General features: G+C 37.6%; 1 protein-coding gene across 1 annotated transcript in view; it reads left to right on the top strand.

The window, feature by feature from the left end:
- zbbx (zinc finger, B-box domain containing) overlaps positions 1 to 17,086 on the top strand; it is a 140,295-nt gene extending 123,209 nt beyond the window's left edge. Inside the window, exons 18-20 of the mRNA XM_073041022.1 lie at positions 8,363 to 8,632; positions 14,067 to 14,157; positions 15,121 to 17,086. Of these exons, the coding sequence (XP_072897123.1) occupies positions 8,363 to 8,632; positions 14,067 to 14,157; positions 15,121 to 15,238 (479 nt within the window). The 3' untranslated portion in view covers positions 15,239 to 17,086. The remainder of the gene's footprint in view (positions 1 to 8,362; positions 8,633 to 14,066; positions 14,158 to 15,120) is intronic.
- The last annotated feature ends 2,841 nt before the right edge of the window (positions 17,087 to 19,927 follow it).

The following is a 19,927-nucleotide window of genomic DNA, read 5'->3' as shown; positions in this document are numbered from 1 at the left end:
AACACCCAATCCAAAACAATCTCCTAGTGGGTTCATCCGTGAGCTGCTCTAAAAAGCCATCACAAAGGCACTCTAGAAATTCCCCCTCCTGGAATCCAGCACCAACCTGATTTTCCCAATTTACCTGCATATTGAAGTCCCCCATGACTATTGTAACATTGCCTTTTTAGAATACATTTTCTATCTCATGCTGTAAATTGTGGGCCACATAGTCCCTAAGCTTTGGGGTCTATAACACAACTCCTATCAGGGTCTTTTTACTCTTAAAGTTCCTTTGCTCTATCCAGAATGATTTATTACCTTCCAACTCTTTGTCACCTCTTTCTAACGACTTGACTTTATTTTTTTACCAACAGAGCAACATGAGCCCCTCTGTCTTCCTGCCTGTCCTTTCGATACAATGTGTATTCTTGGACATTAATTTCCCAACTATAAACTTTCAGTCATGACTCAGTGATGCCTGCAACATCATACCTGCCAATTTGCAACTATATTGCAAATTCATTTACATTGTTCCGTATAGTGGGTGCATTCAAATACAATACCTCCAGTCCTGTATTCACCCTTTTTGATTTTGTCCTCTTTTTGCATTACAACTCATCCTGGTGACTACAATTTTGCCCAATCAACAGCCTCTCCTCACTACACATTGCCTTTGTTAGTAAACCAACTACCTCATCTTCAGCACTATTATCTGCCTTTCCTATGATACTTCTTGCATTAAAAAATATGCAGATCAGGACTCTAGTCGCACCATGCTCAACCTTTTGCTTCCTAACTTTGTCTGAGGTCTTTCCAACATTTGCCTCCACAACCTCTCCACTAACTGTTCTGGTACTCTGGTTCTATCCCCCTGCAACTCTTGTTTAAAGCCCACCATGCAGCATTAACAAACTTTCCCAGTAGGATATTAGTCCCCCTACAGTTTAGGTGCAAACTGTCCCTTCTGTACAGTTCCCACTTTCCCTGGAAGAGAGCCCAATGATCCAAAATTCTGAAGCCCTCCCTCCTGCACTCACTCCTCAGCCATGTATTAAACTATATAATCTTCCTAATTCTAGTCCCACTAACACGTGGCATGGGTAGCAATCCTGAGATCACAACCCTGGAGGTCCTGCCCTTTAAGTTAGCACCTAACTCCAAGCACTCCCTATGCAGAACCTCATCATCCTTCCTACCCGCATTATTGGTACCTACATGGACCACGACTTCTGGCTGTTCACCCTTCCACTTAAGAATGCTGTGGATGTGATCCAAGATTTTCCAGACACTGGTATCCTTGAGGCAACATACCATCTGGGAATCTCGTTCTTGTGCACAGAACCTCTTGACCATTCCCCTAACTAACAAATCCCCTATCACCACAGCATGCCTCTTCTCCCCTCTTCCCTCTGAGTCACAGCGGCAGACTCAGTGCCAGAGACCCAACCATGGTGACTTTCTGTTAGGTCATCCTCCCCAACAGTATCCACAGGGATATACCTGTCATTGAGGAGGATGGCCACCAGGCTACTCTGCAATGGCTCCTTCGCCCCTTTGCCCTTCCTAACTGTCACCCAGTTTCCATGTCTTGCATCTTGGGTGTTACTACTTCTCTGTATGTCCAATCTATCATCCCCACAGCCTCCTGAATGATTTGGAGTTCATCCAGTTCCACCTTCAACTTCTTAGCACAGTTTATTAGAAGCTGCAGCTGGATACACTTCTTGCAGTTGTAGTCATCAGAGACACTAGAGGTCCCAGATCCCGCATGAGGAGCATTTCGCAATTCTGCCTGGCATCTCTACTGCCCTAGCTAAGCAGATATAAAGAAACATAGAAACATAGAAAATAGGTGCAGGAGTAGGCCATTCGGCCCTTTGAGCCTGCACCACCATTCTGTATGATCATGGCTGATCATCCAACTCAGAACCCTGTACTTCCTTTCTCTCCATACCCCCTGATCCCTTTAGCCACAAGGGCCATATCTAACTCCCTCTTAAATATAGCCAATGAACTGGCCTCAACTGTTTTCTGTGGCAGAGAATTCCACAGATTCACCACTCTCTATGTGAAGTAGTTTTTCCTCATCTCGGTCCTAAAAGGCTTCCCCTTTATCCTTAAACTGTGACCCCTCGTTCTGGACTTCCCCAACATCGGAAACAATCTTCCTGCATCTAGCCTGTCCAATCCCTTTAGAATTTTATACATTTCAGTAAGATCCCTCCTCAATCTTCTAAATACCAGCGAGTATAAGCCTAGTCAATCCAATCTTTCTTCATATGAAAGTCCTGTCATCCCAGGAATCAATCTGGTGAACCTTCTTTGTACTCCCTCTATGACAAGAATGTCTTTCCTCAGATTAGGGGACCAAAACTGCACACAATACTCCAACTGTGTCTCACCAAGGCCTTGCACAACAGCAGTAGATCCTCCCTGCTCCTGTACTCGAATCCTCTTGCTACGATTGCCAATGTACCATTTGCCTTTTTCACCACCTGCTGTACCTGCATGCCCACTTTCAAAGACTGGTGTACATTGACACCCAGGTCTCGCTGTACCTCCCCTTTTCCTAATCGGCCACCATTCAGATAATAATCTGTTTTCCTGTTCTTGCAACCAAAGTGGATAAACTCACATTTATCCACATTAAATTGCATCTGCCATGAATTTGCCCACTCACCTAACCTATCCAAGTCACCCTGCATCCTCTTAGCATCCTCCTCACAGCTAACACCGCCGCCCAGCTTCGTGTCATCCGCAAACTTGGAGATGCTGCATTTAATTCCCTCGTCTAAATCATTAATATATATTGTAAACAACTGGGGTCCCAGCACTGAGCCTTGCGGTACCCCACTAGTCACTGCCTGCCAATCTGGAAAAGGTCCCATTTATTCCCACTCTTTGCTTCCTGTTTGTCAACCAATTCTCTATCCACATCAATACCATACCCCCAATACCATGTGCTTTAAGTTTGCACACTAATCTCCTGTGTGGGACCTTGTCAAAAGCCTTTTGAAAATCCAAATGTACCACATCTACTGGTTCTCCCCTATCCACTCTACTAGTTACATCCTCAAAAAATTCTATAAGATTTGTCAGACATGATTTTCCTTTCACAAATCCATGCTGACTTTGTCCGATGATTTCACCTTTTTCCAAATGTGCTGTTATCTCATCTTTGATAATCAACTCTAGCATTTTTTCCACCATCGATGTCAGGCTAACCGGTCTATAATTCCCCTGTTTCTCTCTCCCTCCTTTTTTAAAAAGTGGGGTTACATTAGCCACCCTCCAATCCTCAGGAACTAATCCAGAATCTAAGGAGTTTTGAAAAATTATCACTAATGCATCCACTATTTCTTGGGCTACTTCCTTAAGCACTCTGGGATGCAGACCATCTGGCCCTGAGGATTTATCTGCCTTTAATCCCTTCAATTTACCTAACACCACTTCCCTGCTAACATGTATTTCCCTCAGTTCCTCCATCTCACTAGACCCTCGGTCCCCTACTATTTCCAGAAGATTATTTATGTCCTCCTTAGTGAAGACAGAACCAAAGTAGTTATTCAATTGGTCTGCCATGTCCTTGTTCCCCATGATCAATTCACCTGTTTCTGACTATAAGGGACCTACACTTGTCTTAACCAATCTTTTTCTTTTCACATATCTATAAAAGCTTTTACAGTCAGTTTTTATGTTTCCTTCCAGCTTCCTCTCATAATCTTTTTTCCCTTTCCTAATTAAGCCCGTTGTCCTCCTCTGCTGGACTCTGAATTTCTCCCGGTCCTCAGTTGTGCCGCTTTTTCTGGCTAATTTGTATGTTTCTTCCTTGGAATCGATACTATCCCTATAATTTCCCTCATCAGTCATGGGTGCACTACCTTCCCTGGTTTATTCTTTTGCCAAACTGGGATGAACACTCATTGTAGTTCATCCATGTGATCTTTAAATGCTTGCCATTGCATATCCACCGTTAATCCTTTGTATCATTTGCCAGTCTATCTTAGCTAATTCACATCTCATACCTTCAAAGTTACCCTTCTTTAAGTTCAGAACCTTTGTTTCTGAATTAACTATGTCGCTCTCCATCTTAATGAAGAATTCCACCATATTGTAGTCACTCTTACCCAAGGGGACTCGCACGACAAGATTGCTAACTAACCCTTCCTCATTGCTCAATACCCAATCTAGAATGGTCTGCTCTCCAGTTGGTTCCTTGACATGTTGGTTCAGAAAACCATCCCGTATACATTCCAAGAAATCCTCTTCCTCAGCACCCTTACCAATTTGGTTCACCCAATCTATATGTAGATTGAAGTCACCCATTATAACTACTGTTCCTTTATTGCACGCATTTCTAATTTCCTGTTTAATGCCATCCCCAACTTCACTACTACTGTTAGGTGGCCTGTACACAACTCCCACCAGTGTTTTCTGCCCCTTAGTGTTATGCAGCTTTTTTCCTTCTTAAGAGAAGGAAAAAACTTGAGCTTTTCTCTCCTATGCTTTTTCTGAGTGAAGATTCTCTTTGCTGAAACCTTGAAGAGCTAAAGCCTCAAGATCACCACTCTGACTATGTCCACTCAGACGATGATGGCTGCTGCTCTTGCCATTACCTTCCTTCAATTTGCTCTTACTAATGAATCCCAAATGCCAGTTGGTCTCTGGTCAAAGCTCTTTTTCGCTGTAGCAACCCGCTACTCAGGCAGTGGACCTCATTAAAGATCGCTCCTGTCAAAACTGTTGATGTTTGGATTGGCTGATGTCCAGATTGGCCGATGTCCGGGTTGGCCGCTAGTCAAAGCTCTTTTTCACTGTAGTGATCCACTGCTGCCTTTTATCCTTGAGTAGTGGACCTAATTGAAGACCACTCCTGTCAAAACTGTTGATGTCTGGATTGGCCACTGGTCAAAGCTCTTTTCTCTTTTTTATTGACTCCTTTTTTTTCCCAAATTTCACCATTTTATATTTTAAGACACAAATCTGAAGTTACTCATTACTCAGTTCTGAGCCACTGTTAGAAACAAATCAGAGATTCAATCTCATTGATATCACCAAGCCTGCACTATCACCAATATCAGGAGAAATTTCTAATATTCTATTACTTTCAACCTACTGTGTGTCTTCTCCCATCAGGTTCATCTCTATGCCACAAGTGTAATGAGATTGTCCTCTTGCTTGTTCTGAAACAGAAAACCCCCAGCAATGTACCCTCTCCATTCTGCATTTAACCACCTCTTATGAAATTTACCTTGAGCATGCCCAAGGCTCCATGCTTGACTTTTTGATATTCCTCATTTACCTTTTGTCCTAGGTTGACACTACCTTAAACTACTCTCATGCCTCTACCATCTCACCTTACTCCTGCACTATTAGTCCCATCAGAGCATTACAAAGCTTAACTATTTGCATGAGATGCTTTTCCTTATAGTAACTTCGCTTCACCTACCACTGTTTATTCTGTCTACATTCATCATTATTTTCAATATTTCTATCAATTCCCTTACACTTCCTCTATTTAAATCAGAACAATCCTAGCTCTTGCAGTCTGCCCATAAAACTAAAGTTCCTTGTCCCTTGAGTAATCTCTTCATCACCTTCTCTGAAATCTTTATATCTTTCCTAAGATGTTGCATCCAGATATGTGTGCAGATGAGTTTGATGCAGTGTTGCACAAAAGATCACCATGACTTCCTTGTTCTTATACTTTGTGCCTCTGTTTATAAGGCCCAGAATTTCATTTGTATTTTAACAATTTTTCTATCTGCCTGCAACTTTCAATGAAATATGTACATATATGCTGCTTTCATCATTATTACCTCTTCTTCAATTAAATTTGTTTCTTTATGTCTCTTTTTGCTTGGCATTATCTTTCATTTCATCACAAGCTCTCCTCTCCCTTCCACCCTTCTTTCCTTTTCCTGACACTCTTAAAAAATGTGGCATCTCCTAACATTTCATCATATTTGGATAATGTTAACAATTTCATTTTCCAAGTATGCCATTTAACTATGCTGACTATTTTCAGATCTACAGATGCATATTTTGCTTTCATAAAACATCTAACGGAAAAAATACTGTGAGGTGGAGAATAGTTAAGAGATGGGAAATTACCCGATGAAGGCTTCAGGCAAAAGGCCAGCCAGCACTTGATTCCTTGGATGTAGGGGTGGTTGCCTTTCATAGGATATATGTAATGATGTATGAGCCTGCTTTATAAAGAATGAGAAGCTTGGAGGAACAGGATCAGTAATTGTGGCAATTCAGCAGTGAATTCCACTTGTTCCTTTTAAGCACTCTGATTCCATTACATAATAAGTCATAGTAGGTTTAAGTAAGCATGGAACAAAGACAGCAGGTTGCTCATGATTTATAGAGTATTTTAAAGTGTATTGTACACTATGACAACAGGTGAAAATGTGATCCTAGGGCACATTTCCTTGAGATTCATTATCAAAGTATGTAAAATAATTGAGTAGATTCAGTGTTATTTATGCTTTGCAGTTCTCCAAATGACCTAGGAATAGAACGATGTCCATTGCTATTTCTAAGCAATTTCAAAAAAGATGGCAAATTCATGACCAGTTTAATAATCAATTAAATGTAATGTTGTGGCTGGAAGGTTAGCTTTTTAGCATTACTTATATGGTCAACTGAATTTAATAGAATAGAATTCATTATGTCAGAAGAGCTTTACAGGATAGCGAAAGAGCAGGCACCATCTTAAAAACACAATTGTAAACTCTACTTTCAAATATAACAATTTATACATGAAACCTTTGAACTCAACAGATTAAAAATAGCTAAGGAAAGTAGGGAATTTGAATTATTTAGCTTGTGATTAAATCCTTTGATATTCCAAGTTTTTATTTAGTAACCACAAGATTATGGCTGAAGTGCTGCTAATGTTCTTAAGAAGGCAAACTTGACAGCCAGTTTGTGTGGAAAGGTTGGGGACAACCACTCAGCATTATTAATTAAGAGAAGAGTATTGACTGCCATGCTGAGAAAATGCCTGCTTTTCAACATGCAAGGAGAACCTCAGTTCAATATCTCAGTTTAGAGAAGACACATCTGACTACCTGCATTTCCCCTGCAATGTGTTGCCTAACTATATTAAGATTAGTTTATTGATCTTTCAACAATCTACTGACACCAAATGACACTTGAAGTAAGTTATATTTTGTATGAATTATCATCACTTTTTGTCACAGGGGTTAGGATTTTGACTTTCTTAGAGTTGGCGATCAGCTGCAACTTATTCTAAAAGCAGTTTGTTCTTTGGTGTCCTTCTATGTGAATATTTGTAATACTCATGACCTAGTGATTGTTGCTTCGGTGTTGGATAGAGGAAACTAGCATGTTTACAGCCTTCTTCATCAAGATATGAAGACTCCACTAAGATATTTATTACTGTATAGTTGTGTCACATTGGGGAGGAACTAAATAATATCCCAATATTATATATAAATAATATCCCAATATATCCCAATGAAGTATCATGTCAAAGAAGTGTTAGAAAAGTACCATGTCAAGGCTGCCCATGTGCAAATAGCAAATGATTTTAGAATTTTGAAATATAAAAGAGTTGCTGGTGTACTCAACAGGTCAGGTAGCAAGATGGAGAGAGAAACAGTGAACATTTCAGGCTTATTTGTAGCCTGTTTCTCTATCCACAGATGCCTCTTGACCTGCAGAGTATTCCCAGCATTTTTTGTTTTTATTTCAGATTTCACACTTTTGTTTTGTTTTTCCTCTTCAAAATTTTGTTGACTCAAGCTCAGGGAAATGTTGTTATAATTCACGAGATTAGGAGATTCTCGACAAAATGGGATAACCATCCGTGACAAAGAAATTCCCACTCTTAGAGAAAAAAGAAGTTTGGTCTCACAAGATATATGTGAATAATTTTAATGGTTATTCTTAAAGATTTTAGACTTGTTTAAATTGCAAACAAAGAAACACGTTGAATCTAATTCACTCACTGTGTTGGATATCAGGGTTTGGATTGTTCTAATTTTTGTAGGTTAAGAGCAGGATAGGCAAATTAGAAGAGACAGTAAGAGCTTTATCCTAGGAGAAAATAGTGACAAGAAGTATAGACAGAAAGAGGACAAAGCATAATAACAACATCAATCTCAGTGACAAGTGCATGCTGCAACATATTCTGGACAAATAGTTTCTGTTCTTTTAGGATGTTGTATAAAACTGTGTGCTATTTGATGCAGGGTTTTGGTCTGAAATGTTGACAGTTCCTTTTCTCCCCATAGATATTGCTTGACCCACTGAGTTCCTCCAGCAAATTGTCTGTTTCTCCAGATTCTAGCATCTTCATTCTCTTGTATTTCTATGATTTACCTGATATTCTTCTTGCTTTTAGGAACTCTGGGATGCCCTGAGAGAGTTATGTCATCCTCTGCAGCAGTTTCATTGTGTGAGACACCACAAATTGAAAGAAGATACCTTGTTAAGCATAAGCAGCATGAAATTTCCCAGCTGACCACTGCTACTCACCCACTATCTAGAGCTGCAAATGAAATTTCTGCAGTGTCGAGTATTGATGTTGATGAAGATGAATCCAGTTTTGAAAAAGAAGCAGATGAACAAGCTTTAATTGAATTGGAGAGGGAACTGTTGAAGACAAATAAAGGTATCATCATAATGAAAGATTATTGTGAGACATTTTAAATATCAGTTTCTCCTCTACTTTATTCATTTCTCATGAGTAGCTTTCAATGATTCGAAAGCAATATTTTCAGGTAACTATAGTAAAAAAAACTGTTTCAAAGAGAGACCCTAGGTTGATACCTTTGTAAATTCCATTACAATCTGGAAATTAGCTGTTTGCCTCAATCCTGATTTCCAGACCTTAACCTAGCCTATTAATATTCTGACACTGACCGTTTTAATCTCATAAATTTAATTTAACTTAGAAGTTAATTGTGCAGTTTTTTTGGAAGTTCATGTTCACAGCTTCACTCCATTTACAGTCACTAATGTTCCACAGTCAAGGCAGATGCAAATAATTATTGTTTGTCTACCATTTCTTTGTCCCCCATTACTACCTTTCCAGCATCATTTTCCAGAGTTACGATATCCACTCTCATCTATCTTTTACTCTTTATAGATCTGAAAACTTATTGTATCCTCTTTTATATTTTCAGCTAGCTTAACTTCATATTTCATCATTTCTCTTTTATGACTTTTTTAGTTACCTTCTGTTGGTTTTTAAAAGCTTCCCAATCCTCTACCTTCCCACTATTTTTGCTATATTATATGCCCTCTCTTTTGTTTTTATCCTGCTTTTTACTTCCCTTGTCAGAAATGGCTGTCTCATCCTCCCTTTAAAATACTTCTTCATCCTTGGGATGTATCTTTGCTGTGTCTTCCAAATTGATTTTAGAAACTCCAGCCATCTGTTCTGCCATCATCCCTACTAGTGTCCCCTTCCAATCAACTTTAGCCAGCTCATCTCTCATGCCTCTATAATTCCATTTAGTCCACTGTAATACTGATTTATCCTCCCTAGCTTTTCCTTTTCAAACTTAAGTGTGAATTCTATCATATTACAATCACTATCTTCTAAGGGGTTTTATCCTTAAGCTCCCTAATCAAATCTATACCCAATCCAGAATTGTCTTTCTCTTGGTGAGCTCAACCACAAGCTGCTCTAAAAAGTCATTTCATAGGTATTCTACAAATTCCCACACTTGGGATACAGTGCTAACCTGATTTTCCCAATCTACTTGCGTACTGAAATCCCCATGACTTTCGCAACATTGCACTTTTTACATGTCTTTTTGATCTCCCATTGTAACTTATATCGCACATCCTGGCTATTGTTCCAAAGCCTGTAGGTAACTCCGATCAGGGTCTTTTTACCCTTGCAGTTTCTTAACTTTACCCACAGGGATTTTACATCTTCTGACCCTATGTCACATCTTTCTAAGGATTTGATTTCATATTTTACCAACAGAGCCACCCACCCCCTTTTTCTACCTGCCTATCTTGTCAATACAATGTGTATCCTTGGATGTTCAACTTCCAACTATGATCTTCTTTCAGCCACAACATCATTCCTGCCAATTTAACTGTGCTACAATATCATGTACCTTATTTCATATACTATATATGTACAAATATTACATTTTCAGTGCTGCATTCATCACCTCTTTCAATTTTAGCCCCCGTTACACTTTAACTCATCCATCTGACTCCAATTTTGCCCTATCATCCATCTGTCCTTCCTCACAGTCTCACTACATATTACATCTAGTTGTATATCAACTGCCCCATCCACAGCCCCATTGCTCTGTTTCTATACCCCTGCCAAATTAGTTCAAACCCTCCCCAAAAGCTTCAGCAAACCTGTCCACAAGGATATTGCCCTCTCAGGTTCAGGTGTAACCTGCCCTTTTTGTACATGTCATATCTTCCCCAGAAGAGATCTCAGTGATTCAGCAATCTGAAAGCCTGCCCCCTGCACCAATTCTTCAACCACACATTCATTTGCCAAATCATCCTATTCATACTCTCACTGCTATTTGTACAGGCAGCAATCTAGAGATTACCCTCTTGGAGGTCCTGCTTTTCAGCTTTCTACCTAACTCCCTATATTCTCACCAGGACCTCCTCCCTTTTCCTACCTGTCATTGATACCAATATGTACCACGACTTCAGGCTGTTCATCCTTGCTCTTCAGAATGCTATGGACCCGATTCGAGACATCCCTGACCCTGGCATTTGTGAGGCAGCATACCATCCAGGTGTCTCTTTCACGTCCACAGAATCTGCTGTCCGCTCATCTAATTAGAGAATCCCTTATCACTTCTGCAGTCGTCTTCTCCACCATTCCCTTCTGAGTCACAGAAACAGACTTAAAGCCAGAGATTAGGTCACTGCGTCTTCACCCTGGTAGGTCATCCTCCTCATAACTGTATCCTTATTATTGAGGGGAATGGCCATAGGGATACTATACACTGCCTGTCTACTCCCTTTTTTCCCAGGTACCTGCCTCCTGCAACATAAGGATGACTACCTCATAATTCCCATGAATTCTTAAAAATAGTGACCTTCATTACCATAACAGCCAGTGGCAGCCTTGTTGCAGGCTGTTGACTCGAAACACCAACCATCACTTTTCCTCAAGAGATGTGGCTGGCTCTTCTGAGTTCCTCCAACACTTTGCTTTTGTTGGTACTCTCTTTTCTTTTTAAATCTTTTTATTAATTTTCAAATAAGCATAATAAGAAAAACATCAAGTACAAAGAGCTTGAGAATACATAATTAATAGGTTAAACTACAAATACAAACAGTTAATAATCCACATATAATAGTTTCCCAAACTCATAGTAGGTTACAAAAAATGGAAAAATAAGAACCCCCCCCAAAAAAAAACAACTAGCCTAACCGACATGGGCTATTGTATTATATCAAGTATACACAGTAGTGTCAATAACTCCGCACCTCTATCCAAATAATTAAAGATGATAAGAATAAGGTATGGGAAAGGTCAGTTTAACTCATATGAAAATGTTGGATAAATGGTATCCAAGTTTCTTCAAATTTAACTGAAGGATCAAAAATGACACTTCTGATTTTTTCTAAACTCAAACAGGAAATAGTTTGGGAAAACCACTGAAATGTAGTTGGAGGATTAATTTCTTTCCAGTTCAATAAGATAGATCTTCTAGCCATTAATGTGACAAATTCAATCATCCCTTGGGCTGAGGGGGATAAAAAACTATTATCCACCATTGGTAAACCGAAAATTGCAGTAATTGGATGAGGTTGCAATTTGATATTCAAAACTGTTGAAATAATACCAAAGATATCTTTCCAGTAATTTTGCAAACAGGGGCAAGACCAAAACATGTGAGTCAATGAGGCAACTTCAGAGTGACATCTGTCGCAGATTGGATTAACATGTGAATAAAATTGAGCAAGTTTGTCCTTGGACATATGAGCCCTATGGACAACCTTGAATTGTATTAGGGCATGTTTGGCGCAAATGGAAGAGGAGTTAACTAATTGTAAAATTTTCTCCCACTGCTCTGTGGGTAAAAGACACAAGTTCTTTTTCCCATTCCTTCTTAATTTTTGCTGATACCCCTGGTTGTATTTTCATAATCATAAATGATGGCTACTAAACCCTTCTGACATGGGTTCAGAGCTAGAGTTTTTTTCTGTAATATCCATTGGACATAAATTTGGAAAGGACTGTAACATATTATTCAAAAAATTTCTAACTTGTATGTATCTAAAAAATGGGTTTTAGGCAAGTTATATTTATTGGACAATTGTTCAAAGGACATAAAGCTATTATCTAAAAATAAATCACAAAAACATGTTATACCTTTTATTTTCCATAACACAAAGGCTTGGTCCATAAGAGAGGGCTGAAAAAAAAGTTAGATATAATAGGGCTTGATAAGATAAACTTATTCAAGCCAAGAAATTTACGAAATTGAAACCATATTCGTAATGTATATTTAACTATAGGATTATTTGTTTATTCAATTTAGATAAAACAAAAGGAAGCAAAGATCCTAAAATAGAAAACAATGAAAAGTCTTGTACAGATTTGCATTCCAAATTTACCCATTGTGGGCTTGGTAATGTGACCGATTCTTGTGTCCAAAATATTAAATATCGAATGTTAACTGCACAATAGTAAAATCTTAGGTTTGGCAAAGCCAAACCACCTTCCTACTTAGGCTTCTGTAAATATTTTTTACTTAATCTAGGATTTTTATTCTGCCACACATACGAGGATATTTTGGAGTCAATAATGTCAAAAAAAAGATTTAGGAATAAAAATTGGTAATGCTTGAAATAGTTGTAAAAATTTGGGTAAAACTATCATCTTGATAGCATTAATTCGACCAACCAATGACAAAGATAATGGGGACCATCTAGTAGTTAGTTGCTTGATTTGGTCAATTAAAGGTAAAAAGTTAATTTTAAATAAATCCTTATGTTTCTTAGTGATTTTAATACCTAAATAAGTAAAGTTATCTGTGACAACTTTAAATGGTAAATGCTTATAGACTGGAACTTGCATATTTAATGGGAATAATTCACTCTTATTAAAATTCAATTTGTAGCCAGAAAAGCTACTAAACTAAACAAGGAAGGATAAAATAGCAGGAATAGATCTCTCAGGGTCAGAGATGTATAGTAACAAATCATCAGCATATAGTGATAGCTTATAAATCCCTTCCCTGCGGGTAATACCAAAAATATTAGGTGAGTCATGAATAGCAATGGCTAAAGGTTCCAAAGCAATATCAAATAATAGGGGACTTAAAGGACAGCCTTGCCTCGTACCAGCCTTGCCATGTACTCTCTACGTGGCTTACATTAGATTTGTACCTGGAGCATGTGGTATATCTCATTGAGGACATTTTTATATGTGGATTGCTAAACAGTACCTTACATATTAGATTGATGATGGTTTTAATTCAAATATGTAAAGAGAAGCAGAAAATTAAGAATTAATATTGTTTGGAAGCCTATTGCACTACATGATAGGAAATTCTGGTTGTAAGTAACCTTAATGGGAAGTTTAAAAAGCTTGGAAGTATTTCTTTATATTGCCTTACATATATTGTCTGAGGGTGGAAATGCTCCTTGCATTCTTTTCCCATTGCTCCAGCCCAGCTACATGCCCCCTACTATACATATATCTCCACCAAACCTCTGTGGCAGAGCAATTGTGGAAAGAGAAACAGTAAATTTTTCAGATTAGTGACTCTTTGTTAGGACTTATTTTATTTCACATGGCAGTAACACTTTTCAAATAATCATGTCCCATTGTTAACCATGCAAGTACAGAAGACATTCTGGAGCACAAAGTCTGCAGTCCTCTTTATAATTAGCAGTCCGTATGACACAGCCAATTGCTTGCTCACTTTACAAAATCTTCTGGAAATAGTCTTCTGGATATTTGACCCAGGTCCTCCATCCATATGATAACTTCAGTGATATTAAGTGGCATGTGCCAGAAATTTGGCAGCACTAATATTTACGATATTTGAAAGAACATTTACAATAATTAAAACTATCTTATTTTGCTACTGTAGGAGGCGAACATAGTTTGGACGTGGTTTCTGCTTGTGATTTGGCAATGTCTTCTGGGCAATCATTTGAAAAGGGCACTCCAGTTTTGCAAAGGTCAGAAAGAACCAGATGTATTCTATCACTCTTTCCTCTAAGTTTTGATTAGTATCTTCAAATAAATTGAACTAGGAGAAATATATTATTCCTTGTGGCTTTATGGTGTTGCTAAATTCAGATATAAGGAAAATAGTCTAAATCTAGGATTCATGTAGGTTGTATTCCAGTTATGAAAACAAATCACAGTTACATATGGTTTATAAAGTAAAAATTTAAAAATTAGTACACAACTTCCATTCAGTAATCAATACAGAATACTACAGTATATCCTATTAATCTTTTTTCTCTAGAAAAATCCTTTATTGCTGTTATCATTGGAACTCATTGCATCAGCAGCCACTTATTTAATACTGAAGCACATATTTAATACAAAAAGAACAAATTCATACCTGTTCTTTTAAATCAGGAAGCAGAATGCATTACATGTGTAAATATTTGCATGCTATATACATAAACTGTGCGTCAATTCTACTGTTGTTCTTTTTGAATTTGATAATATTTTATTTTTCCCGTATCATATCAGCCAATAGAGAAGTATTTAGGAACAATCACCATGTGTTAAGTTGACAGTTTTGATAATAAATATATAAAATCTGCTTCAAGAGGACTACCATTCAGCTCATGGTAAAGGCAGTTCATAATAATGCTGAAACAGATATCCATCTGATTTTGTTCATTTTCTGCTTATAGTGAAATCTATCAACATCATGTTAAATCTGATTAATCTACATGTCCACACGCATGTTCGCTTTAATACAGAATCAGTGCTTTTCTGTGCATTGAATCTAAATGATCATATCTAATGCAGTGCACATTATATTGTGGTTTGAGGCTTCATACTTTGATTTCAGTTGAGCTTCTTGGCTATTGTGCCTGCTGGTGAAGTGAATGGGAATGATTCATGCTTGTTTCACTAGAACAATTATGTTTTACACTTCCTTTTCATTCAATTTCTCCAAGGGAGGCTGTTCAGTCCCAGTTTATGCTTGATTCTCTGGCAACAGAAGCTGGTGAAGTTGAAACAGATGATGAGGCCGAAGAAGCCCAAGACAAACAAAATGTTCTGCTATTATTCTGATAGTTTGTCATTAAGAAATACCAAAAAAAATTAACTACTCCTCACCAAGCGATAAATTCTGAAAATCTGTATCAAATAGAATTTTCATTTAAAATATTAAAGATAATTTGAAAAGAATGTGATTTGATAATGATTTTGGCAGAACAGTTATTATATTGTCAAATGTAAATAAAAATACAAACTTATTTGATGCATTTATTTTATAATGTTCCACCATTTATAAATTTCTACTGAACCACGATAAATTGATTTAATTGTTTTGTTATACATTTGGAACTTTGATTTAGATTATAAATCAAAGATTATAATCATGTATTACACAGGAATCTTCTCAAAAGATTGTTTTGATGATTTTCAAAAAATAGTATATTTTAAAATAAACTGAATAGGTGTGAAAGTCTGGTTTTAGAGAATAAAACATTGCTTCAGCATTAGTTTAGGTAGTTTGGGAATATATCACTTGAGAATGAAAATCAAATGTTTTCAAAGATTTCAAGTAAAATCTGTCACATTTTCTTACTCATGACTTCAATAATGACAAATATGAATCAATGTTGACTAATTCAAATGTTTACAAGTTTTAGTCAAAAGGAGTTATCCTTTAAGGGAGAACTTTAGTTCTTTCAACCAACAGAATTAATGCAAGTGTCTCAAACATAAGCAACTTGGTATATTTCTATTCAGATATGATTCTTGATATAATATTAAGTTTTGTAAAAATGCCCAGGGAAGGCCATTTGTAGGAGGTGGGGAATTAAATTTTGTTCATGGTTTGGAGAATGCTTAGGCCACTGTTGACTTGGTCCAATTGGCTTCCTGCCTGAGATATAAAACCTTATTTGGATACTTTATTTATTTATGAATAAGGTGCTGTTCCTTATAGTTAAATTGGCCTTCATTGGAACTTAAGGGTCAAAGACATAGAAGTCAGAGTCAGAATAGGATAAAGAATTAAGATGACTGGCAACTGGAAGTTTAGGGTCTTTCTTGTGGATTGATCATTGGAGTTCTACAGAGTGGTCACCTTAACTGCTTTTGTTTACTTTCACACTGAAGGGACCAAACTGGAATTAACAACTTAGCATAATAAATTGGAAGTACAGCAAGTGAATCGCTGCTATACTTGGAAAGAATTTAAGCACTCAAATGATTGGAAGAGGAAGGCTGCTCACAAGGAGGGAATGGAAGTGTGAATTGATAAAATTGGTTTATCATTTTCACATATAGCAAGGTGCAGCAAAAGAACTTTTACTTGCTGTCCACACAGATCATTTCATCACATTATTAATTGCATAGAAAATGTATAGAACATTCATGGAGGAGTCTTGTGCAAATCTTCTCATTTTTGTAAAAGTGATATTTGTATTGTTGTGTTGGAAAATCTTATATTATGTAATAACAATGTTTCTTTAATGTATATGTTTAATTATACCCATCCAGCATTTGACTTTTGGCGCTGGCTGTTCACCTCTGAGACTAGCAGTGAAAACCTAATATAGTGATCATTGAGCCCCATAAACTTACCCAAGCATCTCCTGCAAATTAATCATCCCTATGAAGCCACAAACAGTGTGATCATTGGAAGTGGGTATGGAATTGGCAAACCTGAATGAGTAAAACCCAAACCCTTACATTTACCTTAAATCTATAAAAAAAACTTTTCAGAAATGTACAGATATATTCAAGCAATTAACACAATGATTTTTATTTTTCACCTATCTATTTAAGCCACTATTGTAATAATAATAATTAAATTTACCTGAAAATGATTTTTCCTATTATCATGTATGTCACTGATGAAATTTAGTATACGTACAGAGGTTTCTGCATGGAAGAATAAATTTTGTATTTACTCCATTAATTTCCACAGCTGTCTTCAATTTATACATTGTTCTTAGATTTACCACAATATAACCAGCCAATGTTTAAAGGCTGGAATATTAGATTTACTGCTTAAATTAATTTCTAAATTAGGTAATTTTTAAAGTATCAAAGTTTAATAAGTGTTGAATGTAGTTACTGGCTTGGATGATCATATTACTTACTTACTGCCGGCTATGCCTGCTGGTGTTTAAAGCAGCAATGAATTTCCTCTGATGTGTTCTGGGCTTCCTACATTGTGCCAGTATTCTTGGCTTTCATTGCTGTCATCCATGCAAGTCCCAGATAGAGACTCAGGAATACTGTTGCCCTCAGATGTGGTAGAAAGATTCTTCATTGCTATTTTCATTGCAACTTTGTTTTACTGGTGGAGGTTGCTAGCCCTGAGCTGAACCCCTGAATCTGGAGGACCGGTGGACCACTCTTAATCTGGCCTCTACCCTTTGACCTATGAAGAGCCAAAGCTTAAAGCCCAGGCTCCAGCCAACATAGCTGTCTAGATTATTGTGGCATGCAAGCCTCCAAAACATGACAAGGCTGTGGTTGTTTTGGCAGATGGATGATCATATACAGTTACTTAAAGGCAACATTTGGTTAATATGAAGTAGTTTATTTGGTTAATATGAAGAGATAAATCAATTGTTTCTGTTGAAGTGTCATAAACTATTGATTATCACTGACATTAGAGGGCTCTTTAAATTTCAATTTTGTGTTTTGAAGCAATAGCCTTGTGATTACAAAATTAATGTTGACAAACAAGAATTCATATGAATGATAGTTGTAGTACTGAATACATTATCATTTATGTGTTAGATCTCCCAAGTACTATACTTTGCATAGTTTAGTTTTAATAGGTTTCCCTCTTGACTAACCATAGGATCATAGAAATTTATAGTATAGCAAAAGGCCAGCAGTGGAACAAACAAGCTGCTAGGATTCAGCCCAATTCTTGGTTTGTGATTCTTGTCTTAGCATTCTGGCTCTCTGATGCTGTTCTAGAATATTTATGGGTTTTTTTGCCCCTTTTTCAGGAAGTAAGTTCAGATGTCATAATCTTTAGGTTAAAAACTATGCTCGACTTCCGTTTAAGCCTTTCATCTAGTCTTTAAAAATATCCTCCCTGGTTATTGACCTCTCTGCATTTAGTCCCAAGTTTCAATTTTTGCAGATGTCATAATTTTATACTGTTTCATTAACTCTGCCATTTATACCCTCACCTGAAGGAAACATGTCCATCCTAACCAGTTTCTCTTCATGAGCAAATATATTACAGTCTGGTAAAGTTCTAACAAATCTCTTCCCTACTATCTCAAGGACTACTTTGTCCACAAGGAAAGAAAGTTTCAGAAGCAAAGGTGCATTATGCACTCTCTGTTCTTTCATGCAATCTGTACAAGCAATGAAGGGCATATTTCTGCTATGGTATTAAGATTTCTGGGCAGTGATGTAGTGGCATCAACACTGGGCTTCGAGGCAAGTGGCCCTGGGTTTGAATTGGGCCAGCTCCTTGCACGCTTGCCATCTGTGCTGGGCTAAGCATGGAGCTAGCAACTTGCCCTCGTTAAAAAAAATGCTGAAGAAACAGCAAGGTTGCCATCTGATGCACTGCAAGCTGTGGAAAGGAACAACAATAATTAAGATTTCTCTCTATTGAAAGATCTATGTGATTATTTTTTCTTAATTGATGAAGCATGCTTCGGCATTAAGAAAGGAGAAAGGCAGTAGAAAGGAAATTATAGACCAGTTAGCCTGACCACAGTGATTGGGAAGATGTAAGAGTCAATTGTTAAGAATGAGATGATGGAGTACTTGGTGACACAGGGCAAGATAGGACAAAGTCAGCATGGTTTCCTTAAGGGAACACCCTGCCTGACAAATCTGTTGGAATTCTTTGAGGAGATTACAAGTAGGATAGATAACGGGGGTGCTGTGGATGTTGTATATTTGGACTTTCAGAAGGCCTTTGACAAGGTGCCACACATATGAGGCTGCTTACCAAGTTCAGAGCCCGTGGTATTACAGGAAAGTTACTAACCTGGTTAGAGAATTGGCTGATTGGAAGGAGGCAGTGAGTGGGAATAAAAGGATCCTTGTCTGGTTGGCTGCCAGGGCCCAGTGGTGTTCCACAGGGGTCGGTGTTTTATGCTGTATATTAATGATTTAAATGATGAAATAAATAGCTTTGTTGCCAAGTTTGCAGATCATATGAAGATTAGTGGAGGGGCAAGTAGTGTTGAGGAAACAGGTAGGATGCAGAAGGACTTAGGCTATTAGGAGAATGGGCAAGAAAGTGGCAAATGAAATACAATGTTGGAAAATGTATGGTCATGTACTTTGGTAGAAGAAATAAACGTGTGGACTATTTTCTAAATGGGAAGAAAATCCAAAAATCTGAGATGCAAAGAGAATTGCAAGTCTTTGTGCAGAACACTGTAAAGGTTAACTTGCAAATAGAGTTGGTGGTGAGAAGGCAAATGCAATGTTAGCATTAATTTCAAGAGATCCAGAAAACAAGAGCAGGAATGTGATGCAGAGGCATTATAAGGCACTGGTGAGGCCTCACCTTGAGTATTGTGAACCGTTTTGGTTTCCTCATCTTAGAAAAGATGTGTTGGCATTGGAGAGGGTCCAGAGGATATTCACAAGGATGATGCTTTTTACGCATGGAATGGATGGAAATAGATTTTAATTAAAAATATTTAGAAATAATTAAACGTATTAAATATAGTTAGATGCATAAAACTACTGTGAGTTACAGTGGTGCTAGAAAGTTTGTGAACCCTGTAGAATTTTCTCTGTTTCTGCATA

Source organism: Hemitrygon akajei, chromosome 3 (assembly GCF_048418815.1).
Source record: "Hemitrygon akajei chromosome 3, sHemAka1.3, whole genome shotgun sequence".
NCBI classification, from domain to species: Eukaryota; Metazoa; Chordata; class Chondrichthyes; order Myliobatiformes; family Dasyatidae; genus Hemitrygon; species Hemitrygon akajei.
Note: the sequence above shows the minus strand (reverse complement) of the source record. Positions and strands in the feature narration are given on the sequence as shown.